Below are 27,885 nucleotides of genomic sequence, written 5' to 3'. Positions count from 1 at the left end.
ATTCTTGTGTTAAAATGACTTCACACTGATATAACACTCCCTTGCACTGGCTTTATCAAAACCTGAATAATCACAAACGCCTTGTGCCGTATAACCGCTCGTGTTGACTACTTGTCATTCTCAGATATGAACCCAAAATTGAGCATTCTCTCACTCTCTCAATGTTTCCTGTCACATCAATCACACCCTCCACTCCCTCTGTGCACAACACTGAAGAAGCATTAACACTGAACTTCTCCACCAGGTCCTTCTGACTCAGTGGCTTCCTCCAGTGGCCATAAAAGGTATCACATCTGGCTACATATCTCTGCCCCTGATCTGTCTCCATCTCAACCTCACAGTACATCTTGTCAAAGCTGGGTTGGTTATCTTTAGGGGTCTCCACCTCGACTTTGGACAAGAGCTCCTTCAGAGCAGGCCGGTTAATCTGAGCTTCACTGAAGGAAGACACTGTCACTTTGTTATCCAGCAGGGCGGAAGAGGCGTTGAACTGAAATGAGTGCCTGGCTTGGTGCTCTGTGGCAGGGAAGGGGCAGTCAACGTACTTGGATGGAGGCACTCGAAGTGTGACGTGCCTGATCTGGCTGAGGTCAAAGTTCCTGACTGTGTTTTCAAGCTTTGCGCGGGCTGCCAAGGCTGCATCCACAACCCAGTGCATCCCCAGGTGAGCAGGGATGCGCTTGAAGGCCACATCCTGATCTTCCAGAATCCATTTAAAGTCACTAGAAGCAGGAACTGCCATTGCTGAAGGACTGTAGTCCTTGTAGTAAACCCCAAACCCGCAGTTCATATCCAGGATGGCTGGATTCCCCTCCAGTCCCATCTGGGCCAGCTGTGCGGCCTCCAGGCCTCTCCGAGCAGCATTTCCAATATGGAGAGGTTTGGTTTGCGTGGCAGCATTGGCCAAAGGAGCCCCAGCAGAGGAGGCTGCGATAGCCAGAGCATTAGCACACTGCGCAGGGGACAGACCCAGGAGCTTAGCTGAGGCTGCAGCGCTACCCATCACCCCGACAACACTGGGAGGGTGGAATCTGAGTGTTGGAAAAGGTGACCAAAACATTAGGATCTATTTGAATTTAATAATGAATTGATTAAGATAAAAGCTGACGATTAGAGCTAAATATTATATAGTCGATTCGTCGATTAGTTGACAAATAATTGTCAGAGTAATTGTGAAAATAACCAAACAGTGAAAATAACCGTACAGCCCTATCTGATAATTCTGGTAAGTATAAATAAATAAACTTTTTACTTGTGTTTTTTTTGCCTAGGTTTTGAGACATTTGTCTCTGAGATTTCTGCTGGTACTGTTTGTGGTGTTCACATCATAATCGTATTAAAAAAAATAACATTTGAAAAACTTGACAGCAACTTGTCTTTTTGTGAATAATCTACAGAACTAGCTGTTTCTTGGAAGTAATTTCTACTGAAGAAATATTTTTCATGAAAACTTTAGACAGCAAGGTGTATGGATTATCAAGGTGGGGGAGAGTTTCTGAAAAGAGAGAGGTCTCTATTGATTATCATTTTTCAATGCTGTGAGTACCACAAACTAAAATCCATGCACCACCTCCATCACTAAAACCATAAATAAACCTAAAACTATCTGCATGGCTAGACACCACTAGAGGTAGGTGTTGTACTTTTAGTGATTTGGGTGAATTAACCGTTTAAAACCTCAAATAGTCAAATATTTCCAGTGGACAGCAGACTCAAACAGTCTGATGTTGGTTCATGTTATTAAATATCTCACCTCTCAGGGATGTTGTAGGCCTCTCTGGAGAACCTCATGAGTCTGCCCTGCACCTCGATACCAACATTGAAGGCCAGCAGCAGGTCTAGACCCGAGGGCTGGCTGGGCAGTGTCTCTACGAGGGCCAGCAGTGCAGGTAGCACAGCTCCTGAGGGATGAGTAGCAGGGTGCCAAGTGTCATCAAAGTCCATGGAGTGAACCTGTTACAAAACAATGTGTTACAAAAGATAATCAGAGCTCAAACTGCCATACCATGTTTATGTTTTCTATACATAATATGATGCATTTATTTGACTGTGCTTACCGCGATGCCATTGACAAATGCAGCGAAATGAGGAGGAAGAGTTATCTCCGATTTACCCCAAACGCTGCTCCTCTCGTGAGACGTGAACAACTGCAATCAGACAATAACATGAGGATAAGCGTGCAATTAAATATGGATGTAACTGAGCTCAGTAGTGACATTCCTAATTTCCAACAAACAAAATTATAAACAAATAGCAGCATGAAAGGGATTATATCAACTAATTGGCCGATTAAGGAAGCCCAGGAAGCAGACTTATAATGTCAACATCTCATCCAAAAGGAAATTAGTGCACAATAGTTCAATTAGTGTATTTGTCAGCTGTATTTGACAATCAGTAGCTTAGTGTTTTAGTTTCTGATTAACAAAGACAACTTCTGATGAGGCCAAATAAGGACAGATTTGATGATGATCACAGGTTGACACTAATAAAAACAGAATTATAGTATACAGAGGGTTGACAGATATAACTAATAAATATTTAGATTGTAATTATATGCCATATTTTTTTAGCAGGTGAAGAGTAGTATACCTCTACTTCAGTTAAGCAGTTTATTGTACCTGGCTGTATGTGAGAGCCTTGTTAAAGACAGCTGTCCTAGTTCCTAACAGCCCAACACCCAGGGTGTCCAGCATCATCCTTTTGCTCCTGTTAATCACACCATCTGTCAGCTGGGTGGTGTTGAGGGCATGGATAGCAGCTCCAAAGCTCTCCGTAATACCCTGGAAAGGTGAAACAGGGCCAGTCAGATGCAAAACCTCCCCAGAGAGAGAACAGTTGTTGAGGACCTATTCAGGCTAAAGAAGTTAAAATATGCTACATCTAACCCAAACATACTCTCCCAAAAAGTGCCGGAATTTAATCTCATACAGTGAAACGCTGAAAATATGTAAATATAAAAGAAAACAGCAATACCTTGCGCAGCATTGTTGTAGCTCAACAATGTCTTCAAGTGACAAAACATCTAAGGGCAGCTGCATTTTATAGGTAGTGACACTATCTGAAGGTTGGTCTTCCAAATTTCTAAAGTGGGTAAAACACACCATGATGAGAAGTTGGAAATTTCACAATGAGTGAACGTCGTCTTTGATTTGTCTGTTTTTTTGGTATTGCCAAATCTCATAATTAAAATAAAAAGCATCACAGCACACCCATGCTGTATTTTTGCCGTGAGAATATAGAAGTGGTATAGAAGGGTCAAATAACTGATCGGCTGTCTTGCACAACCAGATTTGAGATGACAGACGGTGGAAATTCAGCTCTCCACAACGGGAAGTTTTGAACAGGGAAATGAATCTCCACCAACACTCAGACAAGCACATGACAAGCTGATGTGTAATTTCAAACAGCTGGGGACATAATAATTACATGCAGAATGGCACCTTTCATTGAGTTATATTATTATAAAACATATTCTGTTTTTCATCACTAACAAATACAAGCGTATTTTAATGTTGTAGTTTTTCAATGTGGAGCCAATTTTAGACACTACTAGTGGGTCGATTAGTAGTACAGTGCTGCATCATATCATATACGCAAATGTTTTTCTAAAGTAATTAGTAACCATAAGTGTCAAATAAATGAAGTGGAGTAAAAGGTACAATATTTCCCTCTGAAATGTAGTGGAGTAGAATAATAAAGTTACAGCACTTGAGTAAATGTACTTAGTTGCATCCTACCACTGCTAAGCTTTTTAGTCTGACGTAACCCCACATTCCTATCAGATGAACTCAAGTAGCCCTTCATCGACACCACCCGTCATGTTCAAATATGCTTTTATGAATTGATTATAAACTGGATGTTACTTAACACTAAAAGTATGTATTGTAACAATATTTTTTTTCTCCATACAATTGAAAACAGTGTTTAGGTTGGTTTGGTCAAGTTTGCATTCATACTACCACCACTTGATGTGACCATTGCTGGACCTTTATCATCATTTACTCTAAATAAAGTATTTCAACTGTTTTTCATCACTTCAACAATTTCAATAATTTATCCATTACTTTCTTCTTCTCTGCTCGCGTGCTGCTAACTAGATTTCACTGTAAACGGCAACATGTGGTGACAGTTGTGACTAGTTTATGGGCAGTTATTGTAAAAAAAAGTTATTTAAAAGTAGTATTTATTGATTCTTGTTCACTATCCATGTCAAATTTAGTGGAAAATCAGGCCTTCCAAGAATACAGATGCCTTTTGTTTTTGTGATTTTTTTCCTTCTAATTTATGTGCGTCAGAAGCTTCAGTAAATATTGTCATTATGCTTCCTGTCCAGTGGTCTTTGTGTTGATTTTCACTCCTTCAAGCCACTCATAAAACATGTGTGCCAATCCCATTGTTTTACTTTTACATTTCTTCCCTTTAGCCAATTGAACATGTTATCAAGGTTTATTAAATATGTATTGAAACACAATGATAAACCAAATACATGTGCAGTACGTCCATCACTTAAATGAAGATTTCACTGGATGAATGACACTGGATAGCAGAGATGGTGTGTCTGTGTATAATATGTAATAATCACAGTGTGGGGACATAATGACTGATATGTGTATTTCAAATAAATGTAAATACACATAATCAAAAAATTGTAAAAAAAACTTTTTGTCTCAGTTTTTTGTCCCATTTTTCAAGAATAATTATCTGTTCACACAGTCACATAATGAGAAGCTATCTTCAACAAAAGGTTATAGGTAAGTGAAGACAAAGGTGAGGGTAGGGGTTAGGCATGTAGTGGTTATGTTTTGTCTTAATTAAGTCTTCAGGAAATGAATATCATGCATCAGTCGATGCAATGTCTTAGCCATAAAAGAGTTTGTCTGAGTGTTTCTGCTTTTGTACGTACCAATTTGAATGTTAAACCTTGATAGTAGTATTTTTTGCAAGTTCTTCAAAGGGCTGTTTGAGGGTTAAGGCTGCATTTCCATTAGATTTGCATTGGGTGTCACTCTTTCCCTATTGTCCAACCATTTCTTGATTTTAAAGCTGTAATAACTAAGGCCAACTCAGTGGTGTAGTCCAGGGTATACGCTGGTATACGGCGTATACCTACTTATTTTTCAGTCAGCATTGCGTATACCCACTTCTAAATCCCCCCTGATGCGCACCATTCAGTAATATCTTTGAGCTCAAGGATAGTGAAGCCATGACCCACCCTCCTCTGCCTCTAATTGGCTGGTACTCGCTGCTTTCACTGATTAGATTGGTTAACTTTAGGCATGAGGACTGATGAGCCAATCAGAGGCAGAGTAGGGCGGGTCATGCCGAGGAAAATATCGCTAATACCTAATACATCCATGCTCAGGTGCCAGTGAAAAAAAAACAAAAAAAAACCTCAGGTGCCGGTGCCACTTGACTACGATAACGGCAGCAGACCAAACAACAGCTGAAGAAATAACACAAGCGGCGGTGTGCCACCCCAGTTGATGGAAGACATAATTCTGAGGTAAGTTTTAAGGTGGTTTCCAAATTAATTATTATTTTACTACTACTTTAACTACTGGCAAATTGCCAGTGGCAATATGACTGCACATTTAGAGGAGAAGAGATAACACCATGTTTGCCTCATGATAAATACATTTTACATTCATCCAGGCTGCTTGTGTGACCAGTAGTAACTACAAACTGCTCCTAATCAAGTCATGATCATTTTATAATAGTGAGCAAGTAGAAATGACAGATTTTTGGGTAAACTAAATCATAGTCTTACATGTCACTGTTTCTAAAACAGGGCTTTTTTCTGGACTACTTTAAAAAAAAAAAAAAAAAAAGGGGACCACTACACCACTGGGCCAACTGATTTGTAAAAAATAATGTATTTAATTACTTAAATAATCATCAGAAGATGTGATACATTTAGCCTATATTTATGCCAGACAGGGCAGGAAAAACAAATGACACAATCAGATGTGGGTGCTTGCTTTAAGTGATGCTCTCTCTCTCTCTCTCTCTCTCTCTCTCTCTCTCTCTCTCTCGCGCACACACACACACACACACACACACACACACACACTCTCTCTCTCTCTCTCTCACACACACACACACACACACACACACACACACACACACACACACACACACACACACACACACACAGATAGAGCTGCACGTGCACTGACACACGGGGCCGCTTGCTTATATTTTGACAAGACAGTCATGTTATAGTTAAATGTTAATTTTACAGTCTACCCCCATCACGCACGCGCAACCACGCACGTGGTGAGCCCAGGCTTCATAAACAAGCCGCTGCTACTTAGTTGGTCAGTGTTTCCACTGATCCCACATCAGTGCAGAGGCTCAGAGAAGATGGCACTGGCCGACACAGAGCGCGGAGTGTCCAACTGCGGCGACTCGGGTTCCCCGTTTTCAGAGATTATTGAGCTGAATGTCGGCGGACAGGTTTATGTTACCAGACATACAACCCTCATCGCCGTCCCAGACTCGCTGCTGTGGAACATGTTCAGCAAGAAGTCACCCAAGGAGTTGGCGAGAGACAGCAAAGGGCGCTTTTTCTTGGACAGGGACGGGTTCTTGTTCCGCTACATCCTAGATTATCTCCGAGACCTGAACTTGGTCCTCCCGGACTACTTCCCCGAGAAAAGTCGCCTGCAGAGAGAGGCTGACTTTTTCCAGCTGCGGGACCTTGCCAAACGCCTCAGCCCCCGGTTGAGTAAGGACAATTCAATCAACGAGGAGATCAGCCAGAGTGACACGGAGGAAGGTGCGCAGCAGTGCGGCTCCTCCGGCGGTATGGAGACTTTACGCGCCATGTCGGTCAGCGGGGCCATGCGCTCCCCATCCCTGGACTCCAGAAAGTCGGGCTATATCACAATAGGATACCGCGGCTCGTACACCATTGGCAGAGACATCCAAACCGATGCCAAATTCAGGAGAGTGGCGCGCATCACGGTTTGCGGGAAGACTGCCCTGGCCAAAGAAGTGTTTGGGGACACGCTGAATGAGAGCAGAGACCCGGACAGGCCCCCGGAGAGATACACATCCCGGTACTATCTCAAGTATAACTTTCTAGAGCAGGCATTTGACAAGCTGACAGAGGTGGGCTTCCACATGGTGGCCTGCAGCTCCACAGGCACCTGCGCATACACCAGCAATGATCCAAACGAGGACAAAATCTGGACAAGCTACACTGAATATGTCTTTTGTCGGGATTAACTAACAGTAAACATGTCGAGTTGATGTAAATAGACATTTCATAATCTAGAGGGGAATGTCTTTAAATAGAATTGCATTTGCTGTGTTGAATGGTAACTTTGGTCAAGAGCCAGTGACTGCAAAATACTGCTCCATTATTCTATTATATCTTATTAACAAGAGACACCAAATGCCTCTAGATAGATTCTACACAAATTAGTGGAAATGGAATTTAGAGGTTTAAAGTGAGCAGAGCATCGCTTGAGTTGACGCACCCATCAAAAGCCCCATTTTGTAGAAAACACCAACAAAATGCCATCATCTCCACCTCATAAAACTGCATATCAATGTTTCAGTCATATCTGACTCAGTGCTGTGTGAATTGAGCGGCATCCAAGAACAGACAAGCAGCAATTAGAATTCAGTGTCATTGTAACTTGATCGTATGTTTGGCCAAGTTTTGTATTATCTAAAAGGCTCTTATACATAGCAGTTAAATCACTGACATGATTGTAAGTGTATGTGCTTGCTTGGTATAGCTGTATTTGTTAAACCTGTTCAGATGAAATAAAATCGTATGCTCAGCTATTCTCAGACCCTTTGCCAATCATCTTTTCTTCTTAACGTCTGCACAAAGTGTACAGAATAACAACATACTGGCATTCATCTCTCTCCAACCTTTTCAACTTTACTCAGTGGAGAAACAAAGGGTCAGCCAAAGTGAGATGTCCTTGCCAGGAATGTCAGCCGATCATGGCACTGAAGCTGCCAGCTCAACAAAATTGGTTACAGTTTTACCTACAAAACTCCGACCATGAATTTTCGTTGGCTCTGACTTAGTCTATCACATGGTATCTATTTTCTATTCAACATCGCCCTGTTATTAAATCACACAAGCAGATAACCTCCACATCTCATGATTCGTGTCCACCTATTCATTTTGTCACACAAATTCAGCTGCATGCCATGTGGATGCAAATAGTGCAGCTGCGCACACATGATGTCATTATCATTTCAAGTGTAAATAATAAAAGGGTCCAGCTGCACACAAATAGGAAGGTCCAGTCTGCCAGGGAGAATGAATGGAGAGTGGGCTGGTGCACCTCAGCTGCAAGAGCAGGATTATGCAGTGTACAACCAGCTCTGGATTAATGTGTTTCATTCAAACATACATGAAATAAATGGCCTTACATTTAGAGCCATGGGTGGGATGACAAAACACCAAGGGCTTATAGACCTGCCAGAGGCAGTGATGTAACCCCTGTAGGGGTCCGGGGACATCCTCTCAGAGTGAACATCTTCGGGTTCATGTGCTAAATACATCGGTCTGATTCAATTTGGCCTTAAAAAGGGGGAACTGTTCTGTTTGGAGAGGAACAACAAATATCTTTGGGATAGTGATCTGTTAGGGATCATTGTGGATACATAAACAACTCAACATAGGTTTGCTGTAACTAAATTATCTTAGATAGGTATTTTTCATTGAAGATAATTTTGACACGTCACAGTGGGAACAGTGAAAAAGAAAAATTCAGTGATGGCTGAAATCTATTGAGCTGCCTCAGTTTCAGGGTCCTGGTATTGTGCATGTTAGCTCACTGTCACACTGTCAAACTGTCATGGCTTACTAAGACAGTTAAATTGTACAGAGCCATTATTAATGTTATTACAGTAGTAACACCTACAGCTTTCCCTACAGTGAATTCCAAATATCTGGTGGAAAAAAAGCCTAAAGGGTGAGCTTCTACTCCATAAAAATACATTCAAATTAAGTGTGAAGAACAGTTTGTCTCCCTTGACATGTACATTAACAGTAAGTCAACAAGTAAATACAAAATGGACACAATAGAGCTTTGAGTCTAGAAATATAGTCCAATTATAGCCAAGGAAAATCACTGTACATTTTGGCTAGAGCAAGCCTCTCTGACAAGTTCATTTAAACATAATAAAGTGTACAGAGAAGAAAAAAAATCCAGATCAATTAGTACAAACATGTGTTTTGCACTGCAATTTTGTAATGTCTTGATACTTGCCTAATACTAGTTTGGATTTCCTGATACTCATCTCGAGTCAAGCGTGAGGTGTTGGGGGAAGCATGCTTTATTTGAAGACCTTAATTGGCTCGATCATTTTCTTCATTATTTTAACAAAGGTCTACATTTACTGGTGGCTTCCCACAAAAACACGTGGCAGTCTAAATGACGCAGGTTTACTGTACATAATCCAGATCGATGACACACCGCAGAAGTAGCAGCTGCAGTAACTGACATGATTCTTCACACACATTTGCAGTAATATTAACTGTGATAGACTCAAATGTATCTGGCACTGTAAATCAATAACCAAGATATTGTCACATGCCCACATATATGTTAATTATTCTTTGTCAAACTGGTGTTTTTTTCAACAAGCTGATCTTTTGCTTTAAATAAATGTGTTAGATCCTTGAAAACAAATTATTCTCAGACAGCTAAGACAATGATGTCTCATAGAATATGTCCAAAAAAAAATCCCGATTTTTAATAGATTTTAAATTAGTTAATACATGTAGTGATCTTGAGATTTGAATTTGAATAACCATCATGCCAAACCTTGCATGGTCCAGTTCTCTCCAGACTTTGATAATATTAAAATTTGATAAGAGGCCCAAGAGCTTATATTAAATCTCTTTGATGTTTTATTTTTTTGTAAATGTAGAAGAAAAAAAAAACACGAGACAGTAATAATTACTCTGTACCAGCTTTCATTGGGCCAAATCCAGGGAAATACCCTGGATCGTACACCAGTCCGTCACAGACATCAGCCGACAAACAATAATTGACTCACACCCACATTTACACTCAGTACAGTATGAGTGTCTCCACAACACTTGCCTCTGGACTGTGGGAGGAAACTCACTCAAACATGTGCAGAAAAGGCAGTAATTTATTGCTGAACAAAATCATTCAAGCTGTTGCAACACATGCAGATGCAATCCTGTTGGGCACTTGTAGAAATGAACACAGCCAGTTAAGAGAGAGCAGGACTTCATACCTCCCCCAGGGATGCTTATTATCTGTAATTTGAATTAAATGATAAGAAACCACAAATTAGTCCATTTGGATATAGAGACATTTTGTTTTGATGGCCTTCACTGTAATGTGATTTATATGTATCTTTACATTTCGGTAACACTTCATTTAGGCTAGACTTCAGTCTACTTTTTTGGGTTTAGTCACAGACATTTATATACTAGTCACAGTATCTGACTGTAATTTGAATATCATTTCTGATTGACTTGCCACCATTTGTTTTGAGAAGTACTGTTTGACGAATACAAAGAGCGGAAAAATAGAAAGAAAACAGAACAGGACAACCGATATGATTCTAGCTGGTGTTGAATTGTGAGAACTAATGAGAACTGTTATAACAATATGCAGCACACAGTGGGATATAGTAAACACGAACGAGTGACTGACAATTACTTAAAATTCCCATGCCTCTGCAACCTTTCAGTAAAATGGAAATGCAATAATGGGTTGTCAGGTTTTTCAGTGCGAGTGATGATGGGATAACAAAGAACAAAAGAAGGAAGCTGTGAGACAAAGTGAGTCAAGGACTGGAGGAAATAGCAAGATTGAGAGAAAAAAATACTTTTGATTGTCAACGATTGTGACTGTTCTTTCCTCATATGCTTATCACTTATTGTAATGTTTCTCTCTTTTACCCCTCTAATGTGCACATGCTCCATGTTGAGCTCCCCGACATGAACCTCAGCAGATCAGGACTGTTTGAGTTCCACGCATGGGTCCAGGATGCGTTTCAGCCTATTTTAGATCAAAGTCACTTTCATTAGCACATCACAACAGTAACTCCGGACCAAAGGCTTCATTATTATTCCAATGAAATTCTGAGTCAGAAATACATTTTAAACTTGACTTCACAACAGGGGATATGCACCAGTCAGTCCTCATATGAGGGTAGTTCCTGCTATTATGTGAAAGCATAACATCATAGTGTTTCATGGGGTAAAAAGGCTCATGGTGTTAACAGAGCCCAGGAGCAACAAGAAAATCTATCAGTGAGGGTGGTATAAGAGGATCTATCAAAAATATTGTCCATTTAGTTTTAACCATAATTTTCTTTTACAATAAAATTAGATTTTTGTAATAAAAGAACATTGACATCATATTACAAAACTAATTCATCATCACTCACTGTACCTTTATCCCTCACATTGCAGTTACACCGTATGCACCCCGACCAAGTCACGACGCCCTGCAAATGGCATGCTGTGTACCTTATAAAAATTAACTGACGTCTGACAGTGTATGACTGAAGATGCATTTTATGCTCAAATAATAGAATAGAGTATATATTATACAACATGTGCAGGCTTTAAAGGGGACCTAAATTAAGAATTTCATTATGTTATTTCCATGGCCTAGTAAAGTTCAATCAATATTTGTGAACATAAGCTACTCTCTCTAAAAGCCAGAAACCAGAAAAGTAAGTGTCAAATGTGTGATGTCATCAAGTATAAAGTTGGACCTGCTCCATAGAGAGATGGGAGACTGATTTTGTGGAACCACAGAATGTTTTCTTTTCTTTTTTATACCCAATTGAGCTTCATTCTATTGTAGTGTAGTTCTGAAACAGAAAATGTACCCATATACTCAGAACATTCGCCTGGGTGCTCTCAGTGTCATCTATACCATCTTTCTTAATTCATGGTCTATCGAGCAGTTCCCATCTTTTTTTTTTAAAGATTTTTTTGGGGCATTTTTAGGCCTTTATTTCCACAGGACAGATGAAGACATGAACGGGGAGGGAGAGGGGGAATGACATGCAATGCATCAAAGGGCCGCAGGTCGGAGTCCAACACGCGGCTGCTGCATCGAGGAGTAAACCTCTATATATGTGCGCCTGCTCTACCAACTGAGCTAACCCGGCCACACAGTTCCCGTCTTTATGCTTAATGCCATCACAAATTTGAGTTTTGGCACTCTATTTTTAATTTGGGAAAGAGTTGTTCATGTTTACTAACATTTTTGGATTGTCTTAGACAATAGGAATAACATGTATGAATTTTGAAAATGGGCGTAGTTTCCCTTAAATGTAGGCTAAAGTAGCCCAAATATGAATATGATATAACTGTGGTATGTGGCCTGCAATTTGTCAGCATAAATAATTTCATTATTTTGGCTGGGTTAAGTTTCACTGGCCCTGATGTTCAGCCCTAGTTATTGTGGTATCACGTTAAGATAGCAGCACCAGTTTCTGCAGTCGCCCAATCACTGTTTTTGGCAAATGAATGTAGTCTAATAAAAACTAACTAAAAAATTAACTTATGAATGGATCATAAAAAGGTAAAGAAGAACCAAGTAAGAATGTAATGGAGATACAACCTCAGCTTCAGTTGAACATACAATAACTGCAAAGAGAGGGCACAAAAGAAAATGTTCTTACTCAACAACACTGAAGAAATGAATGCTGTTCTTTGGCATGAATAGGAGCTTTCTCGCTATCATGAGAATAACAGCAGCAAGAACAACAATAATATCACCAGAAATATTATATCAGTGAAAGCAATCATTATTTATCTGGTCCAGACTAGAGGGACAGCCAAAGAAAGCAAAGGGGCAGCAGCTTGAGTCACTGTAGCCACTATGTGTGCATGTGCATTGCATTCAATTACAGAGACAAAATATCACACATGAAATGAGAAAGAAAAACACTATGTCCTGCTGAGCCTTAAGTGTGATGTCACTGCGGATATTGTTTTACCACACCAGTAACATCAATCTGAACACACCTCAAATACAGCAAATGATGTTGCTGAGAGTGCATTCCATGTTCTTGAGAGTTTAATTTTCTAATGTGCATTGCAGGCTTACTTTAGACTTCTGCTTGACGATTGCAAATGTCACCATTTGTGGTCAGCAGCTTCCAGACTAATGCAATGTACCTTGATCATCTGAGATAAGATGCTGCTCTATCCATTCATGTAGCCATTAAACCTCCCACCTTTAATGCCAGCTGAGTTCTTTCGAAAATTACAGTCATCAATAGAAAATGCCCTTTCCACAGCTGCTTTATATACTGAGGCAACTCTTCTCACATGGAGGCCTTTCATTTGAATGTTTCTCCGCATTCCCAGTGTTATTGCAAATCAGGTGTCCTTTTAAAGCAAGCAAGAGATTTGCTATCTGCTTGATGCTCTGCAGAGTTTTAATTTGTGTGTCTGTACATGATTGCAGATACCCTTGATGGCTTTTTCCATTTGATCCCTGCACCAAAAACAACTCGTGGACTAAAATGTCTCTTTTCTTTTTCATGGGGAAGCATCATATGTTGTTTTCTCTGTTTTAGGAACAACAAAAAGTGCTTATATGTTGGACCACATACTTTCAATGATGTATATAATGTCATATAATATAATGTAAGAAATGTTTCTTTTTCTCTCACCAACTCTGGGAGTTTGTAGAAGTTGTCTGAGTCACCCTATGAGAGTAGAATTAGTCCACAATGACAGGGTTACGTCTGCACGAATGTGGTTCCCATTCAAGTGGTATTTACATAAATTCAGAGGATTTGGTTTTGGTAGCCATTGCTGTAGTTTCAGGTTTTCCACATCTGGCTTGGTTTTGAGAATAAGCCAGTCTGTGTTTAGAAGAGAGAATTACAGGGTGCAGTAACAAAAATGATAAAAGGAGTCTGATGCTTACGTCTGAGTTTAGAAAGAGGCTTGATTAATGTATTGATGTATTACTCTGGACAGAGGTGGGAAGCATAATCAAGTGGAGGTCTGGGGATAACTGCAGCAACAGCTCTATATGAGACATGGTAATTACTATACTACCAGGTAAAAGGCCATCCTGACAGTTCTTTTTTTTTTTTTTACCTCAGGAAGTCCAACGTAGCCTTAAACAGATTCATTCAAATGTACTTTTAACAATTCTCTGGGCCCAATTAAAGAACAGCTGTACTTGTGTGAAACATGTCAGGAATAATGTAAATTATAGGCTTGTGCATAAACCCCAGCATCTTGGGTTTTCCTTACAGTCTCCTCTTTAGCCATTAAAGTTGCCTTGCTAAACAGCATTCACAGTGCACCAGGGACTTACGTAAGTGAACTTTAGTTAAAGCGGCGTGATCTCAACTTATGAACCCTCACATTGTTCATTCTATATGCTAAACGTTTAGAATGACCACTTCCCAGTTCTAGTGCAGAATAATGGCTTTATAATGAAACCACAAGCAACTCTGCATGTCACTGGACTGAACGTTGACTGGGTTTTTGCTATTTAAAGGAGTTTTATTTTTATTTTTTAATTCTTTTTCTTGACGAGAGTTAGATGAGATCAATACCACTCGTATGTCTGTACAGTAAATATGTATCTGGAGCCAGCAGCAGTTAGCTTAGCTTAGTTTATCTTAACAATTTGAAACCTGGAGACTCCGCTGGTTGCCTGGCAACTGCTCCTGGTCAAGAATATTTTTTAGTACAGATTAAATAAACAAGATGTAACGTGTTAATTAGTGAGCTTTAGAGATCCTGGTAGGTGGATTTTGCTGATTGAGCTGTATCCCTCTCTTCCAAAAAAAACAATTCCTTTAAATCAAAGTTATTGGAATAAATTAGACCAACAGTAGCTACGCTAGTCACTTGATTCATGTTGAGCTCACACTCTTATACACTATACTGCAGTTTTTTACAATAACTTGGATCCAAGGATATACAGTATATAAGAACATTTAGAGATCATTTCATGCAGTAGGAGTGTTCTGGAAAATACAAAAAAATTACCCACTGATGTTATGTTATTCTTTTGGCATGGATTACAAATACTTTGTCATGTTATGCTGCCAAAGTCTTCTGAATTCATCCGATAGTAGGCTACAATTTACTTTGAAAAGCTGGTTTGGTTCTCATGCATATTATTATTAAGTGATTAAGAACAACCATTTTGCTGATTTTGTTTGAGTTTGCACATTTCTTTTGGGCAAAATGCGGAGGATGGAAATTTACTAAAAAGCCAACAGATTGAAAATGTTTTTTTTGCGGTCTAAAATGAATGCAGTCCAACAATAATTTAGTTTAAAATACCCTGAGGACATATGAAATATTTGTATTTGCACATGTAATGTCTACCCTTTAAAGAAAAGCACACCATCATGTCTCTATCTATAAGAAGATTATAAGGTACTTTTTCCATTTTTCCTAGAAGTTCAATTTTTTTTCTTTTGAGGAATACTGTGATCAGTGACCTTTCCAATAAAAATACTGAAACCACATAGATGCAAAAGAGTTGTCATTCATAGAAAACCATGCATTGTGAAGTTACATCCCAAACCCAGTGAACAATTCAAATCTGTCAGAAAGGGACAACTTGTCGCACTTTTCTCTCAGTGCATCCCTTACATTTCTGAACAAACCTTTGTGCTCTTCTCTCTTTTGTTTTTTATTAATTGCCCATTCTCCCTTGTACTTCTAAATAAAAACAAGAAAACATGAAATGTATAGTTGAAGGGGTAAACCAATTAAGAACATCTTATCAATTTCTTTCACTTATAATGCGCTAACATCAACAATAATTTGCATTAGTAAAGACTCTAAACCAAAAGGCACTGGTTTTGTGTGTTCTGCAAACTACATAAAAATAAGAAAACATTAAGAGGATATGAGTCTCAAGGCTACAAATTACAACAGCACTCTCAAAAGCTGATACAACCACTGAGACTGTTGTGGTGATCAGATAAAAAAGAAAAACAATGTCTGTATCTGTCATATTAGATTCAAAGCAAGAACTGGCAGAAAGAAAAACATTCTGTACACAGCATTTTACAGGTGATTTCATCCAGCTTGAGCTTTGCTGCATGGCTCATCTGCACACTGGGCTGTCTGACAATCCTCTATTTGTAGCAGGAGAATATACACCGGAGGAGTTGATGTAAGTCCCTACAGATATTATGTAACACACGCTAAATCAATACCACCCGGCAGGGAACCAATACAGGTGCATTACAGTATGCATCTTTTGGGTGGTATTTCTCTTTCATTTTTGCAGTTATATTACGAGAGAAAGAACACTTTCCTCAAGGGAGCTAAATCAGGCCAACAGTCTGACAGACAAGCAGGCGATATCCATCAAAGCCAGCATTCAAACAGGGAATAATGTTGTCAGCAGCAGGAAGTCCATAGGGTAATATGTGTGATCACAGCAATGACTGTTGTTCCCATGTTGAGGAATGAGCACAGTGAAGTGATTACATGTATGTAGTGTCGAGAGCTATAAAGTACTGGCTTGGTAAACACGAAATATCTAACATCTGCTTGACTCTTTTCCGACAGCTGTCCGCCTCCTCTGCAGGACATGTTTACAGGTTACAGCTTGATTGGATAATTAGGTCGAATAAACTTCCTTTACCGCAGACAGCTTTTGATTTTCACATGACGTACAAGCAAGGGCACATAAGAGTCTTCTTTTGTCTGGGCAATTAACATATATGGCACAGCTTATAGTGGTTACCAAGGATACTGATGAAGATGTAAAAGCTTATCATATGCCTTAAAACATTTTCATAGACACGCTCAAACAGAAATTCAAATCCATCAACTCATCAGCCAGACAGTAGTTTTTGATAGAGACGCAGAGAGACGAGTTTCTGTTTGAAAATCCAAATCAAATGTTCTGCCACTGGAGCTTCAACCTCGAGGCAAAGCTTAGACTGCATGTTCTGGCAAGCATCAGTGGAGTTATTTTGATGCAAGAAGGCATTGTACCAGTGAACAATTTGTTTTTAATATATTTGGATGGCATGTTACATGTAACTGCTGCCACAATCCTGCGTGTGTGTGCACATGTATTTCCACCTTTTCAGTTTCTATATCAACATTAAATGTTTAAAAGTATTGGTTGTGGTATAACACGGTGAATGACATCTCCCATAAATTAAACAGACAAATGAACATGCATCAGCAGTCCATCAAAGCCTGATTTTGCTGAATATGTTATATTTAGACCAAAAAAAGCCTCCAGCTGTTGCTGAAACACTAAGATTAGACAATGGCATTTTTAGATCCTAATTTTATAGTTTGAATTTCTGTGAAATATATGAGATTTGGTCTCTACTACTGTCATGATTAGAATGTGCTGCCTCATTTTCTTAATATGTGTATGTTTTTTATTTAAATATTTGATACATTTTATCTATAAGCTCCTTTTTTATTTGCCAACTGATTGATTGATTGATTTTATTTGACCACTTAAATATAAAATATGAAACAGTACTCTGTGTCATACATTAAAATACATAAATAGTCAGGGATGACACAATAAAGCCCAAAGACTTATTTCCATTGTGGTCCCTATAAGGGCAGGTGGAGAGGACAAGTGACAGCAGGTCACACATCAATCATTCATCATACATTAAACAAATTCATCCATGTCCAAAAAAACAACAACAATACAAATAGATAATGACTATCATTGGCACCTAAGCCATACTTTCAAACCTTGTTTAAAACTGCCTATGCTTCTGACTGTCTTGAGTGTACCAGGTAACCAGTTCCAAGGTCAAGGTCAAGGAGTCATTATGGGGTAGTTCCAGCATAAAGAAAAGACTGTTTACCCAGATTAGTCTTAGCTCTGGGGGGTATAAAATCTGTTGAGCTACCCCTAGTGGAGTAACTGTGAACGTCATTTACTCTATTAAAATAATTTCTAAAATATTTGGGAACATTTCCATAAACAATTTTATGTACCATACCCAGCTGCAACTGAGATACTTGATCCTCAACTTTCAACCATCCCACCCTTTTAAAGTGGGAAGATTCCAGATGAGTTCTTATGGGGAGGTCTAAAATAAGCCTTATTAATTTATTTTGAGACGTCTGAAGCCTATGTTTCAGGTTCCCTGTGACACCATTGTACCATGAGCCACACGCATAATCAAAATAAGGCTGAATTAAAGCTCCTGCCAGAATTAGCTTTGTTTTTTCATCCAAAAACCTTGATATTCTGGCCATAAAGTGGACTCTCTGATTTACTTTGGTGATTACCTTTTGGGCCTGACCTACTCCAGATAAGAGGCAATCTAACATACATCCAAGGTAACTGATTGATTCCTTGGCAGTAATTACAATATCTCCAGCTAGGACCTTAAAACATGAGGCTTTCTTAAACTTTATCTTTGTTCCAAACAATATAGATTCAGTTTTCCCTAAATTAAGTGATAATCTGTTATCAGGCATCCACATGCTAACATTTAGAAGTTCTGCGCTAAGTGTGCTTTCAACATTTTTATCCTTGTGAGAAACAACCAGCACAGAATCATCTGCATATAAAAAAGACTGCATGAACAAGCAGACTTTAGGTCATTTATATATAGCAGAAAGAAAAGCCAGAAAAGCCAGACTGGAGCTCATAAAGTAGGTTTTGTGATTTTAGACATTGTCCAGATTGGTCCTGTTTGTTGTGTTATTTGCTCAACAACGATTTACTGTTGCCGTAGATGTTGTCTTGTGTGATATTTGTTTGAAATGTTAACTTAATAAAATAAAAGCAGACAAATTCTTTTAAATAATTTTAATTAAAGAGATTAAACACCTTTGGGTTCAGCCATCCCTTCATGTAATATTTAGAATTATTTTTTAAATTAGTAAGTATTCCAAAATCTAATTATACTGAATGCAAATCACAGCATTTGGAAAATAGTTAAATTGTCATGTGCTACCTGTTAAAACTGTAAGAAAGCACTGCCACTCAGATAATACTTCCGAGGGTTTCCTTTTTGACAAACCTTTTTTGGTACAGATTATTTTGCTCAGTGCACCAATTATCTCGAGTCCAGGTTTAATGGCATGAGCATTAGATGGCCCATGAAGACGTTGCCTAGCTGTAAATAATTGTCTCTCACTACTGCACACAGATCACACTGTTGCAGATGACGAGAGTGCGACAGATGGTCTAAAGAGTCCTTTTTTACACAGATCACACACAGATCACACTGAGACAGGTGACATTTAAGCGACCTGCAGTCCTTCAGGGACCTTATTCTGGAAATGTAAAGGTTATGATACCAGGGTGCCAGGAGATTATATACCAAGAATATGCCAGGTGCTTGTTTTTTTCTTCTTTATCCAATTGTATTAGATTAATTTGTTATACGTGTGCCTCATTGCCTTTTGTTAGTTTCGTGGCCCCATAATATGCAACCTGTGAGTAGACACATGTACATCTTCACTTTAAAAGCTCACTTAAGCCACAAAGATTGGGATCCACTGTCCTAGACCAGCTCTTCTCTCTGTGCTTTAACCCCTACTGGGTATTGATTGTGTCTATCAGCTGCCACTGTTTTTCAGGTCCATTAGGTCAATGCTGGACCAGGTTTTTATAATATACACAACCATACAATGAATTACTAATAAGACATCACCATGGATGTTCTTTTCTTAATTACTTACAACTGGCCTATGGTCTTGCCTTTGTTGTTCTAGTCAACGATGGACAGAAAGGTCCATCGACAGCTGGGAACCATGACTGCTTACATAGAAAAGCATCATCATTGTCCTGTGGGAGAGATACAGACAGAGCTATTGTACATGTTACCCTTCATGAAAGACAGACAGCTCTGTGAGTTAAGGGGAGCATTGGGTAAAGGAGACAGGTACACAGGAACAACAGAAGTTACTTATTGTACTATGTCAGGTGTTGTGTTGTGCCAAAAAGTGATTGCTGTCTGAAGAAGCGCCCTGTGCCCTAGATAACCAATCTATCCTTTTAGTTTTATTTTTTTCACTTGCCAAAAAGTGATTGTTCTGAACTGAACAGTCACTTTTTCAGTTCAGTCATTGGACTTTGTAGCCCCTACCTTGTCACTGAAAAGTTATTTCTGCCTCAAAATGACTTGAATTCATTCATTAAGTTTATATCTGACAGATTATAGCCCACCCAGAACTTTTTACCTGTTGAAATACATTTTTAGGGCCAATACATCCAGTAACACACTGTTCTCCAAGTAGCCTAAATTGTGGACATAAACCCTAGCGCCTGTGTGCGCAGTTTGCATTAAAATTCATAACTCAAATCTAAACACAGACATTTTTAGATTCAGAGAGTGACTTACACTTGCCGATGGTATCATTATCTCTGATACCCCGTCGTGAATATACAGTACGTCCATACATCCATAAAATCATAGAAAAAAGACTCGACCCAAAAGACTTCAGACTTGACTCGGACTCGAGCTTTCAGACTTGTCAACAACCTGTTTTCATGCAATTATTGCTTTTTAAATCTAAATTTATTCATGTCTTTCTATTTTCTTTTATTGGCGCATATACACGTTGGGGAAACGTATGACGAGCTGCATGTCCCCTGCCCTTTGCCATAATGTGTAACGTAACGCATATGCCTTATGTGCGCGCACTCAGAGTTGTGCCTTTTGTCATTAGTTTTGCTTTCAATAACTTCGTAAACAGTGGCAGTAAGCGAACAGCTAAATGCAAGGTGTGTGGCACCGGATCAACAACGTCGAACTTCATCAGGCATCAAGCAAGTGTACAGCAAGTAAGTATTAGCAAGTGTTGTGCTAATACTGGGAACAGGCAAATTGTATCTTTATAGTTAGTAGTTGCTGAGGCTCAGACATCAATGGCGCACAGGAGGCGGGACACACGGCTCCATCTCCCCAGGAACAAACGCTGTGCGTAATTGATCCCACGGATGATTTGTAGGCTACTAAGTGAACAAGGTGTACCCAGTCCACCAAACACTGGGCCGTCTTGACTGTCTTAATTCTGCACATATTTCTGTTACTGTAGTCCTGTTTACTAATTCATTATTTCATCCATGCGTGGTGCAGCGGATCCGTGTGCACTGTCACCTGCCGTGGAGACGCTGGCCTCACTAACCTCTCCTCTGAGTTGGATCTCCCTCGCGCTGGACTCAGTTTCACTGAGCGTACTGACACATGGCAAATGGCATTACATCAGTGAGGTCAAACTGCTTATTGTGAGTAATTTGGACTGACACTGAGATGTATGTTGTTCTGTAACTGGTGTGGCACTGCCACTATTCTCTTGACTACTGTCGCGACCACCACGTGCGAGTATAAACAGTTTTTAGGGTACAGATCCATTAGTGTGACACGACTGAAGCGTGGTGTTGCGACGTCATACATTCATGGTTGATGCTCCACGCCCTTGAGCTGATTGGACGAACGCGTGACGTGGGTCTGGCTACTCGAGAATTTCAACCGAGTGTCATGGCAGTGCGTTGAGAAATAGATCTAGTATTTTACTTAAATAGTTCACCGAAACGTGTTTCTGAAAACATTTTAAGCAAGAAATAGGCCATACAGTTGCTGAATCTGTCTTCTAAACTGGCAGCAGCATTGCCATCAATGCTTCGATTTGATTCGATGACCTACTTCGTCGGATCAAGCCTTTCATTCACCATAAAATAACTCATCTTAACCCAATAAGTTTACAAGAGAGACTTGCAGTCACTCTGAGAGTCCTGACATCCGGTTACCCTCAAGCTCGTTCAGGCTTCCTGTTTCCGCTTTGTCGTGCCCCACTGAAAAAAATAAAGTGGTGTGCGACCCAAGGGGGTAAGCTTCTCCTCACAACGCGTACCTCCTATGGCGCCATTTTGATGCTAAGCACTCACCCCCCGTTAGCATCCCATTGACTGCCATTCATTTTGACGTCACTTTGACAGCGAATAACTTTACATCTGAAGCGTTTAAAGACTTTATTTGTCCATTGTTTATTTCTAAAGAAACACGACAATGTATAAAAGGCTCCATTACCTTGTATCTCACGTTATGGCTCCATAGCAGACGTTTTTGTAAAAATAGGCTAACGATTGTGTCATAACCACGGGACTTACTGTCGCATAGTAGAGGAATTACTGTATAGTACAGGAGAAGCTCGCAGGCAGTTTCGACTTACATTAGCTGTTTAAGTTTAATTACTAATGTTAACTAGCATTTTAGTGATCAATAATTAGCCTGTGCCTATGTTATCTCCTTATATATACCTACGCTCTCCGTCTCTGCAATATTCGGAATGATTGAGATTTCTCTTGGCACAGCTACCAGAAGACTTACAACTTTCAGACACGTTGCTCACGGCACATTTACGTCGTCTCTCTCAGTTGGAGGCTGCGCAGTAACACTCGGCGATCACCGGAGAAGTGCTTCTAATGGCCTTCACTGGTCTCCGTCCAGAGCAACGGGATCTGTTGGTCCATTCTATATACAGTCTATGGTGCGACCTCTGATCTACGTCATTTTGACGTCACATTGGCGCGCGCCACCTCGGCTGCGGCTAGTATACCGCACGTGACCATAGCAGAGAGCGGCGGTATCAATCTTCTCAAATCAAACTCTTGCCAAAAAAGCAGATAAGCGGATTTCTTAAAATATAATAATAATGATAATAATAACAACAACAACAACAACAACAACAACAATAATAATAATAATAATAATAATAATAATGTACATAAAATTATTAATATTTTATTCCAGGAAAAGGTGAAATTACATTTTAAGTAGATGTTTTAATGTGTTTAGAGACAAACTCTCATGGTTAAGTATTTATTCTGTTGTGATGTCCCCTCTAACATGTGTTGCATTCAGGCTTTCATTTTTGTGCACTTGTGTGTATATCCATGAATTGTGTAGCCCAACCTGCTTTGATGATGCTAAGCACTCTGTCAACCTCTTTTGTTGTTGTCAGTCTGATTGGCACTGGAATGTGTATGAAGCTCCTAAAGGAATTAGCTCTCCTTAGTACGAGGTACTGTCTGCACCATGGCACTGTTTAAATGCTGACAACAGCTCAACTACAGGAGACAGTTGGTGATTCAACTCAAATTAATATTCACTTCTAACTTACCCATGTGCTTATTACCCACCCTTATTAATGCTTGCTTAAATTGGCAAGGAAGTCAATTGAATTTACAGGGACCTAATTACCGGCCTCTGTTTCCGCGTACAATTCTCTCAGGGTGTTTTAGGCAATGTTGAATTTCCTCCTTTTTCAAATTGCTATATTCAGTCATATTTCTGTCTTAAAATATTACTAGTGGCCTTCTATTGTTTGTAATTGCCTGTGCACACGCTGAGGAAGGGCGCTGCCCGAAACGTCAGTTGTGTGGCAATACATTCTATCAAATTGGAGTGCTGTCCTAGTAGCTTTATTTCAAATATTACAGCCATGTTTTGTTAGCATTGTTAATTCAAGGTCAGTTTAGCAGTCCTGCACATGCCTTTTTTTTCTTCTTAAAATAGGTAAGTGAATCTGTAAGTCATTTTATGAAACTCAGCAAGTTGCAAGAGCACTTGTATTATGGGAGGGGAAATCCCTTTCATGTCTCCCAGGATACAGGATGTTACAAGGAATCGTTTCAACTGGAGGAAATCTTGATCCTTCGTACTTTCAGCCATTAAATATTGATTAAAAACAGCAGTGATAAGACACAGATTTGACTTTGAAATGCAGATGTGGCTTAAGATTCATTACAGTGAAGTGGTCATCCAGGACCAAATCCTGCTACAGCTTCATGAGCTTTTCATTGGATGTGGGGACATTTACGTATGCTGATTTAAATTAAAGGTAATAAGAGCTGACTGATACTTGGCTGTCAGCTTGGCTCCTCTTCTGTGATGCCATTATGGAAAAAGAACGATTATATAATAAAGACATTATGTAATGGCCTAATGGTAGTGCCAGCAAATGAGGAAGGAAATTGGCACTCTAATCAGCGCTTAAGAGCAGTCAAACTGTGTTATCTATGCATACTGAATATTGTAGATTGATTTATGTAGCCTGTTTTGAACATGAATGATCTGGATATTGATGGATTTAATTGAGTGACGAAACCTTTTAAAAGATGAAAGAAGAAAACATTTTGCTGGTGCAGCTGAATAAAAGAAAACCTACTTGTGGTTAAAATATCTATTCTGTCTGGAATTTTATTCCCTCTTTTTCACTCTAACCAGAGCGCAGATGTGTCTGTACATTCAAACCCCAGCTGTGGTCTGATCTTCAAGGCTAGAAGAAGAGCAGGGCAGCACGTTTTCCTATCAGCCTCCCACCAGCTCCTTACAGGACTGAGGTAAGCAACACAATTCACCCAGGGATGATCTTCTGCCTCATCCTGCTCACTTAGCCAGCTAATCTCCCCCTACCTAGGTAGCCATTGACCCAATGCAAGACATTCAGTAGGCAGGATAAGGTCAGATGGGATAGCATATTAGTGGTATTGATTACTTATTAGATTGGGGAGTGTTTGTCAGGAAGACAGAGGGTGGTGTTTCTGGAGGAAATACAGCCTGCAGCAGCTGTGTTCCAGCTGGTGAATCCTCGGCAAATAGCTGCTTTGGCATGGCCTATCAGTTAAAAAAAATCTACTGTCTCATATCAAAGTTAAATCTATTTCCATACTAGAGGTCAACAGCTGCCACTCCTCAGTCAAGAAATATCAGGCTGGCTGGGAGAGATTACAAAAGGGCACAGGAGAACAAATGCACAAACAAAAGTGGTGAGATGAGCATACACACACAACAATACACTATCTTTCAGTCAACCACCTCACATGTTTCCTGCTCTGCCTAATTAAGTCCCTTTACTGTTATTACTTGGCTTAATAATCACTATAAATGGCCAGGAGAGGTAAATTCCTGGAACTTGTTGTCACCATGAGGTTGCTACTCCAGTTAACCACTGAATAATTCAGGAAGTTACTGCACCCAGCCAAAAAACAGTCAGGCACACAACCTTCCTGTAAAACCACACATTTTTGTTTTTACACCTTATTGTTCTGAATAAACAAGCAATATATAACATGTTAATTAGTGAGCTTTAGAGGTGCTTGTAGTCAGATTTTGTCAGACTTTCACCCACAGATATGAAGGTGGAACCAATTTTCTCATCTATTACATCTATACTATACTCATCTTTACAGATAATGGTTATCTGTAAAGAGTCAGAAAAGATCTGTTAATATCTTACAAAATATGGAAAATCAATGAGGCTTCCAAGACTGAAACATTGCATCTATAGTAATGGCAACAATGTGGTTGGAAACTATTTTGTACCACCATACATTTAATGACGAGCAGAAAAGCAGAACACTAAGGTCACTAAGTGTCAAAGAAAAAAAGAATGAAGAATGTGTCACCAGTGGTTGTTAAAATCAATACATGCATCAGTACATCAATCATCATGTTTGTATAAAATGTATGACATTTGTTCCAAAATGCAAGCAGGCATTATTGTGTATTAATTGTCTAATGTAATCTATCGGAGCCTTTATAGAGAGATCAGCTTAATAAATCAACAAATAGTGTAATTAAACAAGAGCTTCAACTGAATACAAAATAAAGAAATAAAAAGTCACTGAAACATATTTGTATTGATCTCCACATAAACGCCCATTCATTTAAGTGGGCAAGAGGTAGTTAGTACAGCACATGATGTGCACAATTCTGACATCTTTCCTACGTATAGCCTACCCCTGGTACACTATATTCTGTTTGAATTGCTCAAGTTACAAGTGGAAGAAGAGAAATCTGTACCACAGCAGCAGAACTCTTAGATAAGTTTTAAAGGATCTTAAAACCCAGACAATGACATTTTCATTCGTTTAGTTTTTTTTCCTGAAATAGTTTTTCCTGAACAGACAGGATCGGCACATGTATGGTGCACAAGACAGGGATGATCCACTCTGCTCAGACCGCTTCATATCTTCTCCTAAGGACATAAACTATCGGCTCAGGAGAGCATGAAATTGAGTTTAAAGACAAATGTGCGCAAGTGATGTTTTTCATGACAACCTAGAGCAAACACCCAGGCCATTAGCAAGTTAACAAGCCAAACACTCTAATAAGCTCAGCTTTTCTCTTTGCCATGTGTATGACTCCGGAGCACTTACAGTGTTTAATGATGAAGAGAGGTAATGGCTGGATTGCAAACAAACAAGGATACAGCCAGGGGGCCACTGGGGGTCTGAGTATATCACTGTTTCCCAACCGTGGAATTTGTGCTCAAGTCTATAAACAGTAAAGCAAACCTGGTAGAAAGGTTTGTACGTTAATCAATGTCTGCATTGCTGCAGAGTTTAATTAGGACAACATAATCTAAGAGACATGAATTCATTAGAGTATATAGTTTTAAAAAAAATTACATTTGGTTAATAAAATACAACAGAGAGCACTAAATGTACCTTTGCCCCTAAGGTGGAAAGTATTTTATTTAGCTTTGCGTACACTGGAGGAATGGAAAAGGTTTTGTATTTATATTAAATTAACAAGGATATGAGAAGAAATTGAATGTTTTTTTTATCTCCACAGAGAGCCTTCAGAATGTGAATATAAATGATGAGCATTCAACCAAAACAAAACAAATTGTTCAACAGTGATTTAGGAGCAAGGGCTCTGGAAGGAATCCCTGAGGGGCGCCCTGTTCCAGCTCCAGCTTTATTCCCCCCCCGGACCTGCAGTCAAGTATGAAGAAGATAGCAGCTGGCGTATCAATGTCCCGTACCCCTGGGACTTCAGAGCAAAAGTTGAACCCACCCATTTGCAGCCTTAAAGAATAGGTTGTTTCAAGTGTTTTCCTTACTGTTAAGACTTACATCAACCCCATAGGTGTACAGCGTACTGATGAGATCATGCTCTTTTACACTCTCTCCTTCACAATAAGTGCAGCTGATGTCAATTCTCTGATACATCAGCGAATGTCAGGACTATTACATCCCCAAAGTTCTTATTGATTTCCATTTCATTCTTTATGGCACAGGGACAAAACCTTCTCCAGTGTTGCTGTCATGAAAATTGTTAACATCATTTTATTGACAATAGCTCAGCTCCTCTGTTGTAGCACGAACAAAACAAGAAGCTTACAGTGCAGGAAATGATGGGTTCTAGAAAGCTATTCACCATACAGTAATTACAGCTCTGCAAGGGAGATAATGATGTTGAATGGACCACAAACAAAAGACTGGACTTACAGCTTCACGTTCTAGTCATGCTTTTCAGATGAAATATGCCCGCTGCAGTGGCAACAATAAAGTCCCATTTCGATTGGCCTGCCGCCTTTTCAGGAATCTATTTACTCCACAGTGTCATGTTTCTTCATGGTCAGGGCAACGGGAGGTAAATTCAGCACGTCAGAAGAATCTGTGCTTTTATCTACACTGTGAAATTTGTACTGAATTTGATAAATGGCAATACAACTTGTTTTCTTCATATAATGACATAACAGACTGTTCGTAGGTCACACAGCACTTATTACAGCAATTATTTTTTCTCCCTCTTGATTTCTTACAATTAACAAGGTCAGAAATCCCTGATTCCCATGCACATAAACTGTGTAGGCAGTAGACCATTCGTCACAAGGACACAGACAATAAACAGGAACTCATAATTGCTATTTACAAGAATTTAGCTTTACATGCTTCCTGTTTTGGTGGTCGGATCTTCCCACAAGATAGACAGCCAGCATAAAAAATAAACTGTTATTTGTCAGAGCAAGAAAAGTCTTTGCCCCGAGGGGCAGCAGCAGATATAGCTTCAAAAAGTAAAACTGACATACAGCATGACCAACCATTGGTTAGAAAAATACACTTTGAAAGCATCAATGTCTGTCATACAAATGTCTGAGATAAAAGGGCAGAT

At 39.5% G+C, this 27,885-nt stretch overlaps 2 protein-coding genes across 3 annotated transcripts; one reads left to right on the top strand and one right to left on the bottom strand.

The window, feature by feature from the left end:
* Nucleotides 1-24: 24 nt before the first annotated feature.
* acod1 (aconitate decarboxylase 1) lies at nt 25-27,450 on the bottom strand. Of its 2 annotated transcripts, none has more exons than XM_031289722.2 (5): nt 27,219-27,450; nt 2,619-2,780; nt 2,058-2,147; nt 1,754-1,953; nt 25-1,031 (listed from the first exon to the last, which is right to left on the bottom strand). In XM_031289722.2, exons 2-5 carry the CDS (start codon nt 2,694-2,696, stop codon nt 71-73), a joined length of 1,329 nt encoding a protein of 442 aa, XP_031145582.1. In that variant the 5' UTR covers nt 2,697-2,780; nt 27,219-27,450; the 3' UTR covers nt 25-70. The 2 variants fall into 2 exon arrangements, with proteins under 2 accessions (XP_031145582.1, XP_031145503.1); XM_031289643.2 differs by lacking the exon at nt 27,219-27,450 and adding an exon at nt 2,974-3,047.
* On the top strand, nt 6,243-7,803 carry kctd12.1 (potassium channel tetramerisation domain containing 12.1). Its single transcript, XM_031289841.2, has one exon. It carries the CDS (start codon nt 6,364-6,366, stop codon nt 7,228-7,230), a length of 867 nt encoding a protein of 288 aa, XP_031145701.1. The 5' UTR covers nt 6,243-6,363; the 3' UTR covers nt 7,231-7,803.
* Nucleotides 27,451-27,885: the final 435 nt, after the last annotated feature.

The sequence above is a fragment of the Sander lucioperca genome, chromosome 8, assembly GCF_008315115.2.
Source record: "Sander lucioperca isolate FBNREF2018 chromosome 8, SLUC_FBN_1.2, whole genome shotgun sequence".
Lineage (NCBI taxonomy): Eukaryota > Metazoa > Chordata > Actinopteri > Perciformes > Percidae > Sander > Sander lucioperca.
This window is presented reverse-complemented; position numbering and strand designations above follow the sequence as displayed.